At 42.3% G+C, this 16,090-nt stretch overlaps 1 protein-coding gene across 3 annotated transcripts in view; it reads right to left on the reverse strand.

The window, feature by feature from the left end:
- GAS6 (growth arrest specific 6) overlaps positions 1–16,090 on the reverse strand; it is an 85,094-nt gene that overhangs the window by 40,193 nt on the left and 28,811 nt on the right. For all 3 annotated transcript variants that reach the window (XM_044287336.1, XM_044287335.1, XM_044287337.1), the window contains 2 exons: positions 10,121–10,145; positions 8,073–8,135 (listed from right to left, as the gene is read on the reverse strand). In XM_044287336.1, coding sequence (XP_044143271.1) covers positions 8,073–8,135; positions 10,121–10,145 — 88 coding nt within the window. The remainder of the gene's footprint in view (positions 1–8,072; positions 8,136–10,120; positions 10,146–16,090) is intronic.

Below are 16,090 nucleotides of genomic sequence, written 5' to 3' on the forward strand. Positions count from 1 at the left end.
CTGTGTCATGTGACCAGCACTATGATCTCCAACTGACACAGGACAGCAAGTGAGTTACTTCTCTATTCATTCCTATGAGACTGACATTCAGCCTCCCATAGAAATACATAGAGAAACTGACACTCATCAGATGCTGTGTTATTTGGAGAGTCAGGGTTCGGGTCACATGACACAGCTGATGATCAGAAGGGATTTTATAAGTCAGAAATACAGTCACTAGTAAGAAGATTAACTTCACTACAGTTTACATCATGTACCTTTCTAACAGGTCAGAGAATAAAACTTTTGGGGGAGTACTTCTTTGAATTATAAGACAGCCAACCGATAGGTGACAAGAGAGCCTGCTTTTGTCCTCCTGGATGATAGCTTATCTATATTCTTACATATCTAGGTGGCATCAGTGCTCCCAAACGCTTACGAAAGGCTCATGGCAGGTCACAATGGCAGAAACCTCCATAAAAATTTTGCACAGAACGTACATGGTGCCCTCCAGGTTGCATCGTATATACCCGGAGGTATCCCCTAAATCAGGCATGTCCAAACTGCGGCCCTCCAGCTGTTGCTAAACTACAACTCCCAGCATGCCCTAATAGCTGTAAGCTATCCAGGCATGCTGGGAGTTGTAGTTCAGCAGCAGCTGGAGGGCCGCAGTTTGGACATGCCTGCCCTAAATGCTTCAGAGGATGTGACATGGACGGCACGATGCTACACATCTGGTAGAACTGTGTAGTGGTTAGGCGATTCTGGAATCAGATTTGTACTTTGATCACGACGACCCTGGGCTGTAATTACCCCACCACACTCTCACTTTGTCTATTAGGCGACAAGCCTTCATGGTCAACGCTCCCCAGATTTAAATTGTCGCAATTTATTTTATTGGCAGCGAGAACTGATGTAGCTTTCAAGTGGCGTACATCTTCACTCAGCTTCCAGGCTGTCCTAGACAGGGTTAATAAAATACTCTTGTGCGAACGATTGACGGCGATAAGAACTGACTCACTAGTCAATTTTGGGAAGATATGGGAACCTTGGTTGCCTTCGGCAAATTCTGTGGATCTAAGATACACCTTCACATTGTAATTTGATAGATGTGTGCTATGCAGGACTATTTACTCTGCGTTACTGGAGTGATCTCAGATGTATTTCTAATAACTTTTGGCATTGCCTGAATTTCTGTTTTCTATACAGACTGTAATAATATATTGAAGCATTTCTATTGCTATAATCTTCAATAAATGATTTTTGAAACTAAAAAGTGGATAAGGGTAAGAATGAGGCCTGCAGCCCTTACAGCTGATCAGCAGGGTTGCTGGGCGTCAGACCCCACCAATCTGATTTTAATGACCTGTCCTGAGAATAGGTCATCAATATCTGTAGGCCGGACAATCCGTTTACCATCTACAGTACAGACCAAAAGTTTGGACACACCTTCTCATTCAAAGAGTTTTCTTTATTTTCATGACTATGACAATTGTAGATTCACACTGAAGGCATCAAAACTATGAATTAACACATGTGGAATTATATACTTATCAAAAAAGTATGAAACAAGTGAAAATATGTCATATTCTAGGTTCTTCAAAGTAGCCACCTTTTGCTTTGATTACTGCTTTGCACACTCTTGGCATTCTCTTGATGAGCTTCAAGAGGTAGTCACCTGAAATGGTTTTCACTTCACAGGTGTGCCCTGTCAGGTTTAATACGTGGGATTTCTTGCCTTATAAATGGGGTTGGGACCATCAGTTGCGTTGTGGAGAAGTCAGGTGGATACACAGCTGATAGTCCTACTGAATAGACTGTTAGAATTTGTATTATGGCAAGAAAAAAGCAGCTAAGAAAAATGAGTGGCCATCATTACTTTAAGAAATGAAGGTCAGTCAGTCCGAAAAATTGGGAAAACTTTGAAAGTGTCCCCAAGTGCAGTCACAAAAACCATCAAGCGCTACAAAGAAACTGGCTCACATGCGGACCGCCCCAGGAAAGGAAGACCAAGAGTCACCTCTGCTGCGGAGGATAAGTTCATCGAGTCACCAGCAGCTCAGATTAGAGACCAGGTCAATGCCACACAGAGTTCTAGCAGCAGACACATCTCTAGAACAATTGTTAAGAGGAGACTGTGTGAATCAGGCCTTCATGGTAGAATATCTGCTAGGAAACCACTGCTAAGGACAGGCAACAAGCAGAACAGACTTGTTTGGGCTAAAGAACACAAGGAATGGACATTAGACCAGTGGAAATCTGTGCTTTGGTCTGATGAGTCCAAATTTGAGATCTTTGGTTCCAACCACCATGTCTTTGTGCGACGCAGAAAAGGTGAACGGATGGACTCTACATGCCTGGTTCCCACCGTGAAGCATGGAGGAGGAGGTGTGATGGTGTGGGGGTGCTTTGCTGGCTACCACAGCATCTTGCAGCGGCATGCTATTTCATCCGGTTTTGCGTTTAGTTGAACCATCATTTATTTTTCATACAAGACCTCCAGGCTGTGTAAGGTTATTTGACCATGAAGGAGAGTGATGGGGTGCTGCGCCAGATGACCTGGCCTCCACAGTCACCGGACCTGAACCCAATCGAGAAGGTTTGGGGTGAGCTGGACCGCAGAGTGAAGGCAAAAGGGCCAACAATTGCTAAGCATCTCTGGGAACTCCTTCAAGACTGTTGGAAGACCATTTCAGGTGACTACCTCTTGAAGCTCATCAAGAGAATGCCAAGAGTGTGCAAAGCAGTAATCAAAGCAAAAGGTGGCTACTTTGAAGAACCTAGAATATGACAAATTTTCGGTTGTTTCATACTTTTTTTGATATTTTTTATAATTTCACATGTGTTAATTCATAGTTTTGATGCCTTCAGTGTGAATCTACAATTTTCATAGTCATGAAAATAAAGAACACTCTTTGAATGAGAAAGTGTGTCCAAACTTTTGGTCTGTACTGTATACACTCACCTAAAGAATTATTAGGAACACCATACTAATACGGTGTTGGACCCCCTTTTGCCTTCAGAACTGCCTTATTTCTATGTGGCATTGATTCAACAAGGTGCTGATAGCATTCTTTAGAAATGTTGGCCCATATTGATAGGATATCATCTTGCAGTTGATGGAGATTTGAGGGATGCACATCCAGGGCATGAAGCTCCCGTTCCACCACATCCCAAAGATGCTCTATTGGGTTAAGATCTGGTGACTGTGGGGGCCATTTTAGTACAGTGAACTCATTGTCATGTTCAAGAAACCAATTTGAAATGATTCGAGCTTTCTGACATGGTGCATTATCCTGCTGGAAGTAGCCATCAGAGGATGGGTACATGGTGATCATGAAGGGATGGACATGGTCAGAAACAATGCTCAGGTAGCCTGTGGCATTTAAACGATGGCCAATTGGCACTAAGGGGCCTAAAGTGTGCCCAGAAAACATCCCCCACACCATTACACCACCACCACCAGCCTGCACAGTGGTAACAAGGCATGATACAAGGATACATGTTCTCATTCTGTTTACGCCAAATTCGGACTCTACCATTTGAATGTCTCAACAGAAATCGAGACTCATCAGACCAGGCAACATTTTTCCAGTCTTCAACAGTCCAATTTTGGTGAGCTCGTGCAAATTGTAGCCTCTTTTTCCTATTTGTAGTGGAGATGAGTGGTACCCGGTGGGGTCTTCTGCTGTTGTAGCCCACCTTTCTTTCCCATTCTGATATTCAGTTTGGAGTTCAGGAGATTGTCTTGACCAGGACCACAACCCTACATGCATTGCAGCAACTGCCATGTGATTGGTTGACTAGTTAATCACATTATTGAGAAATAGAACAGGTGTTCCTAATAATTCTTTAGGTTAGTGTATGTGTGGCCACTAGTATGATACTAAACCTTGTTGTGGATTTTCAATGTGAAATCTGCACACCACACCTGAACTTGGCCTACAGTTGAAAAATATAGTGCCGCTATGCTATTGTAGTATGGAAGCTATGGGTAGCACTGAAATCCTTTCACAAATTGTTCAAGTCACCAAAACAATAGATTAAACAATTAATTGAAGGGTTATCAGCCAGGAGAACCCTTGTCCATATACCTTATACTTATCATCAAGACAGACAGGCGGCTGCCAGTAGTCATTTGGTTAGTGGGTTATCCTTGCTGGAAATCTAGGGGTGGGCGATATGGCCTAAAATCTATATTGCGATATAATTTGAAGCATGTGTGATATATATTGCGATATATTATTTTCTTCTGTATGTATACAAAACTTTAAAAAGGTCTTAATGTGTATTGTGTAACAGATCTTTTTCCAAACAATGTAAAGATGTGTTAGTAAAACACAAATTTCATACATGTCCCCCAGAGGCAGTGCCATCAGACCCATGTCATTTGCTGTCATCATCATACATATCCTTCAGAGCCAATGCCATCAGCCCCATGGAATTACCCATCATCATACATGTCTCCCAGAGCCAGTGCCATCAGCCCCATGGCATTTGCCATTATCATCATCATACATGTCCCCCAGGGGCTCATAGCCAGTGCCATCAGCCCCATGGCATTTGCCAATTGCCATCATACATGTCCCCCAGAGCTAGTGCCATCAGCCCCATGGCATTTGCCTTGATCAGACATGTCCCCCAGAGCCAGTGCCATCAGATCAGCCCCATGGCCATCCTTTGCAAATAGACCCCCCCCCGGCTGATCGAGTCCGCAGGTGTTGCGTCTTCTTCCCAGCATGCATTGGGCGGGACCTGACGTCACACACAGTCAGCCAGCGGGCTGACGCTGTGTGCACGCCAGGTCCTGGCCAGTGCAGCGCAGTGCGGACTGTGGAGTGGGGAGGCCACGGAGCGGTGAGTGAGAAGCTTCTTCAATTCACTACCGCTCCGTGGTCATATCACGGTCCGGCGATATATGCGATATAGACAAAATCTGTACCATTGCACAAATTCATTAAGTGCATATCGCCCACCCCTACTGCAAACCCCTCTTATAAATTAATTTAGGTTGCATGTGCATTTTACTGTTTTACAGTTTAGTAGATCTTCTAGAAAGTCTATGTTCAGGAGCTTCACACGTAGCAGTCGAGGAGTGGTCAAAACCACACCGGAAAAATTAGTTTTGATGCAGTTTGATGCAGAAATATGTTACAGAAGCAATCTGGTGGCTGTAGTTGTGAGTAATCCACTCCCTTCTGGTTCTCACAAAGCATTGCTTTTGCAAAGCATGAACATTGGTTTTCTGGTGCAAACTGTGGCAGTATTTAGTGCATTTGATCAGTAAACCTTCCCCTGTGTCAGAGTCAGAGTGTTAGTCACATGATGAAGCTAAGGATCAAAAGGCAGTGGAATACGCAACTACAGCCACCGGTAAGAAGATTACCTTGACTCCAACTTCATGTACTACATCATGTACCTTCCTAATAAGCCAGAGAATAAAAAAAATAAAAAATAAAAATTTGTGGGGCTACTTCTTTAAATAAATGTGTTTCGGCTGTAAAAAGTGTAGTTCTCCTTTATAACCGCACCTCTACTGTTACGTGTGAAGACACAAGGGTCTCTTCTAGCAGAAAGCTAATCCCTCGTCAGGAGCAGCCTCTCTGCAGTCAACAATGCAGATTGGAAGCCTTATTGTGCAGCTGTACCATGAGTTTCGGGGAAAGGAGGAAGGAACTGGTGAATCAGTGTGGAATGTGAGATATTTGCTGAATGAGCTTTTACAAGTGAATATTGAGCAAATTCCAATATCAACAAAATATCTTGACATAAGCGAGAGCCACTTATAACAACAATTACATACAGAAGCTCTGATTTGATATCATACTGTTTCACACAGTTTTCTGGATCAAGTCATGTTTCATACCAAGTTAAACAACTGGCGCCCTAGTGGATAAAATACGGACTGAAAGACATCCACATTGAATTCTTCCAACTTCGTGTTTTATCAGCATTTGGCCAGTATTCATCATCATCAATTAAAAGCTATAAACTAATTTATCTGGTGCATATTTTTTAGCCTCAGATTTTAAGGAAGAATTCCTGCGAATCGGTGTTAAATATATTTTGTAGGATAACCTATTTGAATACAAATCTATTTGATGTACACCAAATGCCCCAAGACTGTTATATAGATGACAGATTATAAACATTATAAAATCACTTACTCGTAGCAACCAAGGGAAAGAATTTCTATGAGACTATACTTGGCCAACACTGCATTAAAATGTAATACAGTGGGCCAGGTTTACTAACACTGTATAATAGTAAGAGTGTAAACTCAGACAGTCTTAAACTGAGCCAGATTTATCATAGTGGCTGATGCTGGATGATAAATTTATCACATCTTTGGACTGTCTTGCCACCTAGTTCCACACTAGTGCATAGCTGGTTACTACCTTTCCCCGTCGAAGCCCATTAACTATAATGGGACCTGGCAAGCATCCGGCCTGTTTCCAGAAATAATGCCGGGAGACGGCCAGACCAAAAAACACTGCTTGCTGTGGTAGCTGTCGGGACGAATCCTAATGCCGGAAACAGGTCGGTTCCCAGCAGAGTCCCATTATAGTCAATAGGGCCATGCACATTCCAGCTGTTCCGGGTGTGATTGCAGTGGCCAGGTTTAGGGTGGCCCCAACGTTACACTGGGTCCTCCGGACACTGTTGAGGTGTCACCACGTGTTGCTGCTCTCTGAAAGGGATCGTAAGGCGAGGTGCACTCCAATGTGAAATAAGTCCAGAGTCAGGATCTACAATAAACCAGGGTGCTTCTTTACTGGAGGGATTCAGGTGAAAAACAATAGAGAGGCATAGGACTGGCTTCTTCAATCTCCTCCCTGGCAGAAGAAGGGTTTGATGCTGAGGAATGGCCTAAGCTAGCTATTCCTCTCTCTCAGAAGGCTGGTATCCTGGTCAAGGGCCCACGGTCTGTAGCTCAGTAGTCTGGGTGGCTCCTTGGTCACAGGGCTAGGGACCCATGGTCTGAGGCTCAGCGTCTCCATGTCAGCATCTTCTTCTGGTCATTCATGCAGACTGGCAGAGTCTCCTCTTCCAAGCACTGTTCCTTAACTGCAGCCAACTAGAGTGCTCTCCTTATATACAGTTTTAGCTAGACTGGAACCTTGTAGTGGGAAGTGTGGAGTGGAGAAGCTCAGCACAAACAGATACATTGTAACACTTTCCGACTCTCAGACTTACATTACAGCTTCAATGATACTCAGTGGCAATGATACAGCAGTATTTCCAGACAAAAACAAGTTTCCAGACATAACAACAAAGCTAAACCAGACAGTCACAAGGTCAGTCTGTCTGGGTTTGGCGGTAAACAACGTCTGTTTTTTTCCCCACCAAAACATGGTCTTCTTCAAACTCTATGGCAGCTATGGAAAATCACCAGCTTCTCAAAGTCCTAGCAGTCTTTTAGTGTTCATTAACCCTTTCCACAGAGATATGTAAACACAGTGATAATGAACAGGATATTTTTCACACCATATAAAATGCAGTTACACAGTATTATGCCTCATTCACACATCAGTGTTTTGGTCAGTGATCCTTATCAGTGATTGTGAGCCAAAACCAGGACTGGAGCCTCCACAGAGATACGATATAATGGAAAGATCTGCACCTGTTCTGTGTTTAGAGCCGCACCTGGTTTTGGCTCAAAATCACTGATGGAAATCACTGATCAAACACTGACGTGTAAATGAGGCATTAAAAAGTGCATGTTAACCTTTTAGCATAGGGAAAGTAGACACATGTCCAAACGTCAAAGTACCCCCTGCTCCAGGGCACTAAGCGAAGGACTCTGGTAGAGGAACAACCTGTCAGAACTGTTTAGTGCTAGTGTGGAACTAGCCTTAGTTGGCTTTGTTTTATTCCAAAAATTCACCAAAATGTTTGCACATGGAGACACATTTTGCAGGGCAAAAAGGTTAGAAAAAAAAAATGCATTGCACAGCATGTATGCCAGTTATTGCACAAAGTTTAACAAAAAAAATTATGCTTTTTTAATAGTAGATCTGCCTCAGTGGGTCAAAAACTGTTTTTCTAGGTTCACAGAGGACCAAAAGTGTTTGAAGTAAAACATCACTTACTGTGGATACATGTAGAGAGGCCTGGATCTTTCCTGTCTAAAAACGAATACCTCCGGATGCATTCTGAAAAAAGAAGGTTTCATATCATGCAGCCAATTCAATATGGTAATTTAAACATAAATGAACAAAGCATGGATGCCCAAACGAGTAACACAGATTTAAAATGTAACACCGACTACAAAAAAAAAAAAAACTGATAAAATTACAACAACCTAAACACAACAGTGGAGGTAAAAAGCTGCATTTACATGCAGCTATCGCCTCCATTTTTTGGGGACAATCGATGGCGGTCCTCACAGATTTATTGTTTCTGGGCCGCAGATTGCTCTTTACACAGCACAATCTGCTGCCCAGAAACGCTGATGCTGCATGAAAGATCATTTCAACCGATGAACAAGCGCATTTCTCATTCCTCAGGTGATCGGCAGCACATTTACATGAGCAGATTGTCAGGAACAAGTGTTCTAGTAACATTCGTTCCTGATAATCTGCCCGAAAACTGTGCGGTGTAAATCTGCAAGGTTTCAACCCTCATTGGGTCTTTGTCAATCCTTCACACAGACCCATGAGGGGTAAACATTTATCAAGGAGTTTTTCCATGGGTAAAAAATTGGATATCAAGAAAATCTACATTGTACATTTGCCATAGTGCCCTGGTAAGACAAACCACGACTGTATATTCCTTCAGTTCTTCCTAAAGCAAACAGCAATTTTTCATGTCACTAAAGAACACTTGTTGGAGAGCACATTTCATCATTTGCTTCAGGCCCCTGGGGAATGTCAAACAGATATAATTGTGTATAACCTTTTGTCTGCAGCAAATGTTGCATTTTAAAATTTGCTACATTTGAGATGTCCCAGTTGAAATCCAAGGTCATACTGCCTTTGTGTAGATGCACTGTGCCCAAGTTAAACATTTCAATGGTCTCCTTCAGTTCAACGGTGTCTTTCTAAAGGCCCGTCACGGTACCTTCTGTGACAGAGGTTAGAAGATCGGAGAGACTGACTGCACGTGAGGTTAACTGACAGTCTCTTGATTCTCAGTGTTGTGGTTGGGTGCAGCCCGTGGTCATTACAGCTTTCCCTACTTAGTTTGGTCTCACACTTTATACCATGCAGTTGATATTCTCTGCTTAGATTTGGAAGAGTTGTGTGGTCCTTGCTTGTGTTCCTGCTCATCCATTTTCTATAAGATGAGTTGTACTGCTCTTAGTATTTGGCTGTTCCCCTGTTCTTGTTGTTACTCGGCCTCAGGGAGACGCTGGTTCATTCACCTGGAAAGGAACCAGTAGTCACATTTTCTGCCACTACCTAGGGTATTTCAGGGCTCCTAGGGTCTAGGTTCCGGTGTATGTGTTTTCCCACCTTCAGGGTCTATACATACTAACAGGAGTCAGTGGCAGGTTTAGGGGCTTCGTAGGAGGTGACCTTTTCCCTCTCCCTAGCCTTGAGACCTAGTTCTGTGTCCCTCCCCTGTATTCGTGACATTCCCTTTACATGGCCTGATGTACTAAGCGTTCCTTCATAACAACCGCCTGCTCGTCAGTGGAGAAGAACTCTGCATTTACATGCAGCGATCTCCTCCACAGTATGGGGAGGAGCAATGGCTAATGCCATTACTTGTCCCTATACAGAATCCTTGTTTGCCAGCAGCAGAGGCCGTTTAGACGGCAAAATCTGCTGCCAGCAAACAATTTTTAGGTGCCCGCATGAACAATCCTATTACCTAATGAACAAACGTTTCGCTCGTGCATCGGGTAATAGGCGGCACCTTTACACTAGCAGATCATCGCTAATGAGGGTTCATAAAAGCAGATAATCTGACCAAACATCAGGGCCTTAACAATAACCCACCACCAAACATATCCCAGAAGAAGAATACACAGATTGACGATACTTAGACTTGTCTGGTTTATCCCCCATTCAACATAACCAGTTTCCAATCATTTTGACATACGAGTTTTGCATTCATTTATGGTATCAAATTCTGTTTTCACAGTCCATAAGTCAACTATTATCATCTAAACATAAAAAAATGTAACGCTTACCTTGGTATTTTGGATAAAAGTAGTCCTGTAAAAAGAAAAAGGAAAGCATTAATGTAACCATGCATGCGTTTTATTAATGTACTCTGCAACTAACACATTTTAATTATGTATATGTAGAAATTCGTTCGTTTTTTTTTTATTCTACGAAATACACTCCTGTCGCAGATATGTAAATGATTACAGATTTGGTCTGATTACATACTGGGTCTTGAAATAAGAAAGCATGAAAGTGCTGCCCTTGGTGCCGCTCTCAGAGACTACTTTGGGGTAGTGTACTTCTTAGAGAGAGATCCTTGACTGCTAGAGATGCTTCTACGATGCATTTAAAGACATTTTACCCAGTCTTTGAGAGGGGATGCATCACTGGACTGAGACTGATAGTCGTTTCAAAAAACTGCCCGCCATCTACAATGTTCTGACCTAGCTGTCAGGAGGTGCTGGGAGCAGCAGTTACATGAAGGCATGCACACATGGTGAACAGGCTCCAGACAGACTACCAATAGAGAGGATCGTTTGATCTGATGACAAGCATGAGCAGCTACCAGTTTCATTATCCATCCTCCAGACACAAATGTTAGCGGGGGTTCCTGTTAGGGATGAGCGAATCGACTTCAGATGAAACATCCAAAGTCGATTCGCATAAAACTTAGTTAGAATTTCTACTGTAAAAAAACTTTTACCGAACTTGGGTTCGGTTCCGAAGTACCACTTGGAACCGACACAGAGTTCGGTAAAAGGTTTTTAACAGTAGAAATTAACTTCTGAAGTTATTACCCGAAGTCTCGCGACACTTCGCGATGTAATAACTTCGGCTCATCGGAGCCAATACATTCTAATACTGTACGGAGCGCTCGCACCGTACAGTATTCTAACGAAGTTTTATGCGAATCGACTTCGGATGTTTAATCAGCAGTCGATTCGCTCATCACTAGTTCCTGTATTGTATTTCTTTATATATTGCATTGAATTCTATAAATTTGCTAATCTTTTATTCAAGACACTGTTCTGGAGCTGAGCTTTCCTTTTCTATGTATTGAGTATTGGACTGTTCACCTAATATCCAAGTGTATTGAGTGGGGACTCAATGGGGGCACAGGAGTGTATTGGGGACTCCTGGGGGCACAGGAGTGTAGTGGGGACTCCTGAAGGCACAGGAGTGTTGAGTGGGGACTACAAGTGTGTTGGGTTAAAATATGGAGGTCTAGTGGTCAGCTGTTCAATACGGTGTTTGCTGTGGAATGACACACTGCTCCAAATGCTGGTGTGAATATCTGAGGACCCATCACAAATGACAGTTTGTCACCCCTGGTAGTGGTACGAGGGACACTAACAGCTCAGCGATATGTGCAGGACATCCTGTGTTGCTTCTCTTGGCAGGGCTTCCAAATGGGATTTTTTTACAGCAGGATAACGCTCATTCACACACACAGCAAGGGTTTCCCAGGAATGTCTCTGCCAGATTCCAACACTTCCTTGGCCTGCCCGGTGGCCAGATGTATTGCCAATTTAGCATTTATGGGCCTTCTTGGAAGCAAGTATCTACAGGCCCAGCTGCAACATCTATGTGCCACAGTATACCATACAGAACATGTAGATCACCATGCCCAACAATATCTAACCTTGTATCCAAGGTCGAGGCAGCCCAACAGGGTACAAGAACCTCCTTTCAAATGTACCGTTTTCCTCAACAAACTTATCCTTTTGCTCTAATACTGTAATCATTTACATATATCATTACATTCACACATGGAATCGAATGAAACTTTCTAACAACTTCTTCTTGGTGTCTGTGTTTTTAGTCAATGACTGTAAAACGAATAGAGAAAGCATACTCAACAAAAGTGGAGGAACACAAAAGTAAAGCTTCCATTTAAGTGTTTGATCTTCACTGGTATGAGGAATGGCCTTCAAATAGCAATATGTATATGCGGTGCAGATGAATGTAGTCTATATCTGAGACTAAGAGGACATTTTAGTGTAATATAAAAGTGCAGTAAAAGATCTGCAGATCTGAGAATCTCCAGAAACATGCACATTTGACAATGACACTAGCAGCGCTTCAGTAAAGATGCACTTCCATAAGCTTCACAATAGGTTTACCACAGGTCACTGACAGGGACAGATAAGAAACAGCAAAGCAATGTCCTTTTGTCACCACAAAATGCAGTGTAACCTGCAGGCAGCATCTTATAGAGAAAGAGGAACTGAACAGACTGACATTACCAGCCTATATGTGAATATTTTTTGCATTTTTTTCACAAACAAACTGGTGGATGGTTTTGTGAAATTAATTTTTTCTAAGTCACCCCATGTATTCTACTTCCTGTCCTGGATCTTTAGCTTCCTTGGTTTGTTGGACTTTTAGCATAGTCTCAATTGACTTTCTTAGTCAGACCATTCACTGCAGCCATGAATGAGTGATTCAATTATAGCATCACACGTTACACTGATAAGTGCAATGCTCTTCTGTCGGCATCTTTATCTAGGTCAGGCATCCTCAAACTGCGGCCCTCCAGCTGTTGTAAAACTACAACTCCCACAATGCCCTGCTGTAGGCTGATACATGTAGGCTGTTCGGGCATGCTGGGAGTTGTAGTTTTGCAACAGCTGGAGGGCCGCAGTTTGAGGATGCCCAATCTAGGTAATGCAAGAACAATACAGCTGCCATACTGTTATCCTAATTCCACTAATTTACTATTTCACTAACTGATAACCTCTTCCCCTCACAGTAGCAGTAAACTAAACAAAGGGATCCCTATCTATATAGGGTATGTATCTCTATATGCTGTGTATACAGAAGGACAATATTATAAATAAAGGGACTGGCTGTGAACAAAAATGGCAGATGACTGGCCAGTTTGGACAATTTTGGCATGTCATGGCACGATCTGCTGAATTTGCCGATCATTTACCACACTGAGCAAGCCGCAGAGACTCCGTTTTTTTTTTTATGACTGACCAGTTTAGTCCCTCTTGTTGATATTGGGATTGTACATGGACGATCTTACGGACAAGTAATCGCATTGCCACAGTTCTTTTAAAGGGATGTTGAAAAATATACATTTGATTTAGTCTACTTTCACACCGTTTGTGAGATCTGTTCAGGGATCTCACAAGCGGTCCAAAACGGATCAGTTTTGCCCTTAATGCATTCTGAATGGATAAGGATCCGCTCACAATTCATAAGTTTGGCTCCGTTTCGCCTCCATTCCACTTGGGAGGCGGACACAAAAACGCTCACGTGAAAACTGAGCCAAACGGATCCGTCCTGATACACAATGTAGTCACCTTGCAGTATTTTTCTTTTTGATTTAAAGACATCTTAGGATAGGCTATAAATATCTTATTGGTAGTGGTCTGACACTATGCACCGCCACCAACCAATTATTCAGTAGTCGCTTCAGAGCCAGTACTACACAGATCCATTACTGCATAATGATCAGTCATGTGACCAGTTGTTGTGGCGAAAAAGAAGCAGATCACGTCTCCCCTGTTGATCTCAGTGCAGCAAGGAGAGGACGAGTCGGGCAGGAAGTGTTAGACAGTGACCTACTGGCTAGGACCAGGTAAGTATGATCTCCACTGCGGGTCGGCCACTCTGGGAGGTTTGACTCAGATAATATCTTTAAAAAAAAAAAAAAAAAAAAAAAAAGCAAGTTAAAAAGGGTGCTAACAACCATAATTGTTTTGTGGGTTTTGTTCGGCCAAAAATAGCTGACGTGGATTTTTTTTTTTTAATGGCTTTATGTGTATGTCCTACAAAAGACAGAGCATGCTGCAATAATAAAAATAAAAAAAATTGTCAGTGACCCAATAAAGAAACTAAAGAGTAAAACAGCTTGTGTTTGCAGTTTATAATATTTCCCATGTGCTTCAAAGTAACATCTGGAGCTTCTATTTTTTGACTAAACAATACAGAAAAAATGCTTGCATAAAAACAAAAAAACAATGTGACACCAACCAATGACGCACCTCATGTGGGGTGAAATATTTTGGATCCTTTCTCTCCTTCATATTTCGATGGGGAGCATGGGTGTGGAATTATATTAGCTGCATTTCCAATTGTGCTTTCATCTTTTCTAGCCTCCTGAACTATTATCAAAACTGGCCTAACTGCCCATAGCAACCAATCAGATTCACCCTTTGATTTTTCAGCTCTCCTTTGGAAAATAGAAGGATCAATCTAAATGGTTGCTATGGCCAATTAGACCAGTTTTCCTTTACACCACCTTTGATAAATCTCCCCCTTTGTCCTAAGGCTACTTTCACACTTGCGGCAGAGTGAGCCAGCAAGCAGTTTTCGTCGCCAGAACTGCCTGCTAGATCCGGCAAAACGTATGCCAACTGATGGCATTTGTAAGACTGATCAGGATCCTGATCAGTCTAAAAAAATGCCTGATCAGTCAGAAAAATGCATTGAGATGCCGGATCCGTTTTTGCAGTGTCATCCGGCAAAATGGATCCGGCATTAATTTTTTTTCACCTTTTTTTCGGTCTGCGCAAAAGGACGGATCCGGCATTTCGGTATTTTGAATGCCGGATCTGGCACTAATACATTCCTATGGAAATAAAATCCGGATCCGGCATTCAGGCAAGTCCTCAGTTTTTTTGGCCGGAGATAAAACATGCTGCGGTTTTATCTTTTGCCTGATCAGTCAAAAAGACTGAACTAAAGACATCCTGAACGGATTGCTCTCTATGGAGAGAAAACTGATCAGTTATTTTCCAGTATAGAGCCCCTAGGACGGAACTCTATGCCGGAAAAGAAAAAACTCAAGTGTGAAAGTACCCTAATAATGACAGATTTTCTGAAAATTTGCCTTATTAAGGTTTGAAGTCATTTCTATACATCTTCTAGCATGCTTTTTAGTTTCTTTCATAGGGTAAGTTCAAACCGATACTATCCTGGGATAACAGCATCCCGCTACACAACTGCACTACTACCATTTACCAACCTACTAGCAGGTGACGGTTTTTAATAAACTGCAGTATCATAGCACAATACTAGCTGATACTTGATGAATGTACTACAAAGTTACTGTGAACCGACAATTTTGGTCTTATTGCAGAGGAATATTCAGTCACAATAAATATATTATACAGAAGTTTGTCATCCTGCATCTCTGTTGATGGCAATGCCATCTTAAATTTCACGTATAAGCAGATCACAAAGGGCTTGTGTTCAGCATCTGTTCTAAACGATGGCTGTGAAGAAAGTCTGTATGGAACAGCCTTCTGTTCTCCCAGCACACATATAAGCTGTCTTTTGTCTCATTCGTTTTCCAAAGGATGCATGAATAAGAAGCAGCATAAGCTAGCACGGCAGCAATCCCCACTGACAGCACTGATCTCAGACTGCCTACTTTCTAATTTGTGAACCCTGAAGAATATTACTGAAAGCTGCTGGACAGCAGAGAAAACATCTGTCCTTGGAAAACTGAACTGCGAGTGTCCATTTAAAAGGTCTGGTTACAGCCCGGAGCAAGTAACAACGAATAGAGGAGCAATCCAAAACTAAAATACAGATGGCCAGTCCTATATAACAGGCTTCTTCAGCCTGGATACTGTCCAGCCTAAGAGATTATTCGTGCAACTTTATTTTTCTTCCATACGCTATCCGTTTTTTAAAATGTCAGCACACAGACCCATACAAGTCAATGGGGTTATTCACAAGTCAATGAGGTTACTCACACATCCAGTTTTCTTTTAATGAATCTGTGTGCCAAAACATGCCCTAGCTTCTGGCCCATTTTAGAGGATCAACATAGCCCGTTCTATTGATGGGGGTGAGGAAATAAACCTGCAAGGCACATGGACGCGATCTGTTATTCACTGATCAATTGAATTATTTTTTTTGCGGATGAAAAAAAATCAATAAAAATAAATAAAAGACACTGTCGTGGGAATAAGGCTTTAAGTTGTATTTTTCATTGCACACAATTCTAAGCTCTCCCTAGCCTGCGGTTACAT

This window comes from Bufo gargarizans, chromosome 3 (genome assembly GCF_014858855.1).
Source record: "Bufo gargarizans isolate SCDJY-AF-19 chromosome 3, ASM1485885v1, whole genome shotgun sequence".
NCBI lineage: Eukaryota > Metazoa > Chordata > Amphibia > Anura > Bufonidae > Bufo > Bufo gargarizans.